The following is a 4,389-nucleotide window of genomic DNA, read 5'->3' on the forward strand; positions in this document are numbered from 1 at the left end:
AAGCATCAGGCTTTCAAATGAATTAAAAATCTGTCTTGGTCTTTCATTAATTAATAGGCTGGTGTGAAAAATTGCTGCCACACCGCCCCCCCGGCCTGTGGTTCGAGATTTCTGGTAGTTAGAATGCCAAAAGGCTACAGCGCACCCCCCAAAAAACAATGACTAACATGTGTTTGTGAGTTTTTGATTAGAGCCCGAGCAAACTCTAATCACTAATACTTATTACGGAAAATCTCGTGGAACAATGTTGTCACTCAAACATCCGAACACCCAACGTTTTAATAAACTGCAGCCTTCTGCAGTGCGCACAGACTAGACGCTGCACATCTTGTAAAGTTTTTATCACCAATTTTCCCATATAGAACAAAAACACGTGTGGATTCGTTCAAAACTTTAAGCCTTTCCCAAATTGTAGTCCTGCTGTCTTTTTTGTTGTTGTTTGTTTTAGATTTTCCAGCAATGTGTTGTAAAATATGTTGCACTGTTCCTGAAAATGAATTAACAAATATATGTTCAGTGGGTCTCTTTTGGTTTGGTTCAGAAGCCCATTGTTAATAAGAGAGCTTCCACTGCATTCAGAATACATAACAGCAATAAGTGCAACAAAGTAGAATAACACTGACTGTAAAAAAAGGAAGTAAATAAAGGAGGCGTAAAAAGCAGATCTAAACACTGAACGTGGGGTTCGTCAGTGCAGCTCAGCAGTCAGATGAGTAATGAAGCCGTCTGTGGGGAAGTCCCTTCTACTTTAATGTAGCTATTCCACATGTGATGCTCAGCACAGGTGTGTGACTCAAAATGCACAGAAAACGTTACAAAATGATGAAAAGCAAGAGGCCCCAAGTTTGTGAGGACTGTGTGGATGGAAATAGAAAATACAAACCATTAGGAATAGCTATGGATTTTTTCAATCTGTCATTAATGTAAAAACAAATTGAAGCAAAGATAAAAGCGAGGAAAATGGAGTGAGATGATGATAAACCGTTTCTTCGGTATGGGAGGATGTGTTCTGGCAGTGGGGAGTTTTTATAGCTGATAAATGTTGTGTTGCAGGATTGTAACAACAGTCTTCTGGCTGGAGTTGCAGTTTTCCGATTACCCAAAACTCCCTTGATTAGCTCATGAAGGGTTTCTGAAAGGTTTAAAACACAGCTGTAAAAAACTGGCCACACATTATGCATGAGAGTTTACTAAACAGCAAACTGTGCTGTGTTATAGGAAAAAAGACGTTTTTTAGGATATAGACTGTGAAAACAAAATGTCCCCAAGCTTGTGCTGTAAAAGCAAGTTTCTTTGTTTGTTTTTTGTACTTAATCTATCTTCTGCCCTAAGTGTTTATCTCTCAGTGTTTGTACTAGCTGCACTCTCAGAGACTTTTCGTGAGTTAGGTCTGTTAAGTGTGCTGGAAACCCCTGAAGTCTACCACTGATGTCAATAACTATCATGGACTCTTTTCTTACAGTGATAAAAGGTTCGAAGAGAATAAATCGCACTGACTCTCCTGACCTCATTTCTGTTTTCCCTGGTTTTATTGAAACGTGGTGACACATATTGGATATTTTTATGACTTTTAGACCAGATAGCAATGGAGAAGATAGAAGCCTGTTCAGTGATGATCACTAATGTCACCTTAGGGTTTGCATTTGTGGCTTTCTGTGAAATGTAAACTGCAAGTTTGCTTCATTTTGATTGTTCTGCCTTGTACCTAATACTACTGGGCCTTGTGCATTTTTGTCAGTACAATATGCACTTTGACCCAGAACAGGAAGTCAGACATGTTATCTATTCTATTCAATTCAGTTTTATTTATACAGCACCAGATCACAACAACAGTCGCCTCAAAGCGCTTTATATTGTAAGGTAACCCTACAATAACACATAGAGAGATAAACCCAAACAATCATATGATCCCCTATGAGCAAGGCCTTTGGCAACAATGAGAAGGGAAAACTCCCTTTTAACAGGAAGAAACCTCCAGCAGAACCAGGCTCGGGGAGGGGCGGCCATCTGCTGCGACTGGTTGGGGGGAGAGAAGGAAGAAAGAATAAAAGACATGCTGTGGATGAGAGACAGAGATTACAGTTTTTCTCGATTGCTAAAACACATTTCTTGAAACTACGCCTCATATCCTCACAACAGTAAACACAAATCCATAACCTCTCACTCAATTCCCCAAACATCCTATTTCCAGGTCAAAATGAAGCTCTACACCCAAAACTATTCACTCCTGCTGAAAAACCAAACTTTGCCCTCAGACATCAAACACAAGCCCTCAAAAACACACACACTACAACAGAGTTTTGCACACTGGTACAATTAATTCAAAACAATAGTTCCAAAACAATTAGGTTGCTTATGGTTCTCCCCTTCAAAACCCTTGTCACATGATAAACACAAAAGACGCAACCAATGTATGTACAGTGGCACATTGTCATTCATGTACTATACAGTACAACACACACCAGAAACATTATCCCACCTCAGCATCTTGTCTTTGGTCTGGGTCAGGCCAGAGAATCTCATCCACATCACAGGCTATATTGGCCCCAGCCAGGCAGCGGGGGTAAAATCCTCTTGCATGCCTGATCCACCCCTGGCATGCATCTACTGATATGTCTAGGCAGGCCTCTTCCATGGCCTGAAGGAGGTGAACACGGACATAAGGTTCTCGGTCATACACTTTCCACCGCCATGCCGAAAATAACTCCTCTATCGGGTTTAGAAAGGGAGAGTATGCAGGCAGAAAGATATTAGAAAACCTTGGGTTATTGGTAAACCAGTCACGAACCAGAGCAGCGCGATGGAAGCTGACGTTATCCCACACAACAACGTAGTGAGGCTGCTCTGGCTGTGCTGGTTCCCTGTAGTCCAGCTGGAACATATGTTGTCTTAAACCATCAAGAAAAGCAAGGAGAAGCATAGTGTTATAGGGTCCCAGTACGGCATGGCGGTGGAGTACCCCTCGTTGGCTGATGGCTGCGCACATAGTGACATTCCCCCCACGCTGACCAGGGACATTTACAATAGCCTGATGGCCAATTATGTTCCTCCCCCTTTTCCTTCTTTTGGTCAGGTTAAAACCTGCCTCATCCACAAAGATTATTTCATGGGGAACAGGCCGTCCTTCAATCTCAAAGATTCTCTGCAAAACACATAACACAGTAGAGTCAATCGGTACCCTGAACCACAGTTCAAGAGTGCTGAAATGGCAGCATAAACTGCCATGCTGTGATGGTACACAATACTTTATACAATATCAAAACTCATACCTGAACATATTCCACACGTTGGTTTTTCACTCTGTCAGAGTTTCGTTCGAAAGGGACTCGGTATGCCTGTTTCATCCGGAATTGATTCTTTCGGAGGATGCGGTCAATTGTGGACAGGCTGATGGCATTTATGCCTCGAAAAAGATGATCATCCTCAATCACTCTCCTTTGAATCTCTTGCAGGCGGATTACATTATTTGCATTTACCATGTTTACAAGTTCCCTCTCTTGCTCCTCCGACAAAAGCCTTAACCTGCCTCCACCAGGTGGTCGTCTCTGTGTCCTACAAAAATAGAAGCACTCATTACTGTAACTGTCACACATTCATTTTACAGGCAAATAATGGAAACATACTGAAACTCAAGACACATAAGTTCAGTAACTTAAACGTTACTGTACAAAGCAGTCTTACTGCAAGTACACCTACCTGTTTTCCTCCCTGAAGGTTCTGATGATGGAGACAACAGTGAAGCGACTCAAATTTGGTTGTACTCGTTGCCCAGCCTCCCTCATAGTCATCCCATGGACAAGGACATGGTGAACTAAAGTGGCTCGAATTTCAGCCGAGACTGACTGTCTTCTTGCCCTTGCTCTTCCCCTTCCTTGTCGCCGTCGTTCTCCACCTCCACCTCCTTCACCACGTCCTCCTCCTCCTCCACCTCTCCCTCCTCCTCCTCCACCTTCCTGTTGTCCTAGACCACCTCCTCTTCCTCTTCCACCACGTCCTCCTCTTTCACCATGTCCTCTTCCTCCACCACGTCCTCCTCCTTCACCATGTCCTCTTTCTCCACCACGTCCTCTTCCTTTGCATCTCTTTGGATCCATTGTTTCAAACCTGAATGAGCTGACTTTGGCCCTTTTATCTATCCATCGCAGGTTCTGATTGGTGTGTGCTAAATTTTGACTCCTAGTGTTTCCACCTGGTTAATTGTGTGCTAATTGAGCTCAAGCTATGCTGACTTAAGTTAACATTATTGCATGCTAGTGCTTTCTAAATGACTACATGGTGTAAGCACTGTAAAATGTAGGGATTTGTGTGTAGAGTTTTGCAGTAACAGTTCACCAAATTTGAGTCATGTGTCAAAGCAGGGAATAGTGTTTATAGTTCAGGGAAATGGGT

The 4,389-nt window shown here is 42.7% G+C and overlaps 1 protein-coding gene across 1 annotated transcript; it reads right to left on the minus strand.

Moving 5' to 3' along the window:
- Positions 1–3,929, minus strand: LOC143418631 (uncharacterized). Its single transcript, XM_076884065.1, has 3 exons — positions 3,697–3,929; positions 3,270–3,552; positions 1–3,142 (listed from the first exon to the last, which is right to left on the minus strand). Exons 1-3 carry the CDS (start codon positions 3,786–3,788, stop codon positions 2,471–2,473), a joined length of 1,047 nt encoding a protein of 348 aa, XP_076740180.1. The 5' UTR covers positions 3,789–3,929; the 3' UTR covers positions 1–2,470.
- Between the last annotated feature and the right edge of the window lie 460 nt (positions 3,930–4,389).

Source organism: Maylandia zebra, linkage group LG1, assembly GCF_041146795.1.
Source record: "Maylandia zebra isolate NMK-2024a linkage group LG1, Mzebra_GT3a, whole genome shotgun sequence".
NCBI lineage: Eukaryota > Metazoa > Chordata > Actinopteri > Cichliformes > Cichlidae > Maylandia > Maylandia zebra.

Coding starts and splice junctions, on each gene's coding strand:
- LOC143418631 (XM_076884065.1), bottom strand. CDS start 3,788: ATGACTATGAGGGAGGCTGGGCAACGAGTACAACCAAATTTGAGTCGC. Junction 3,553..3,696: donor ACCTTCAGGGAGGAAAACAG/GTAGGTGTACTT, acceptor CTATTTTTGTAG/GACACAGAGACGACCACCTG. Junction 3,143..3,269: donor AACGTGTGGAATATGTTCAG/GTATGAGTTTTG, acceptor TGTGTTTTGCAG/AGAATCTTTGAGATTGAAGG.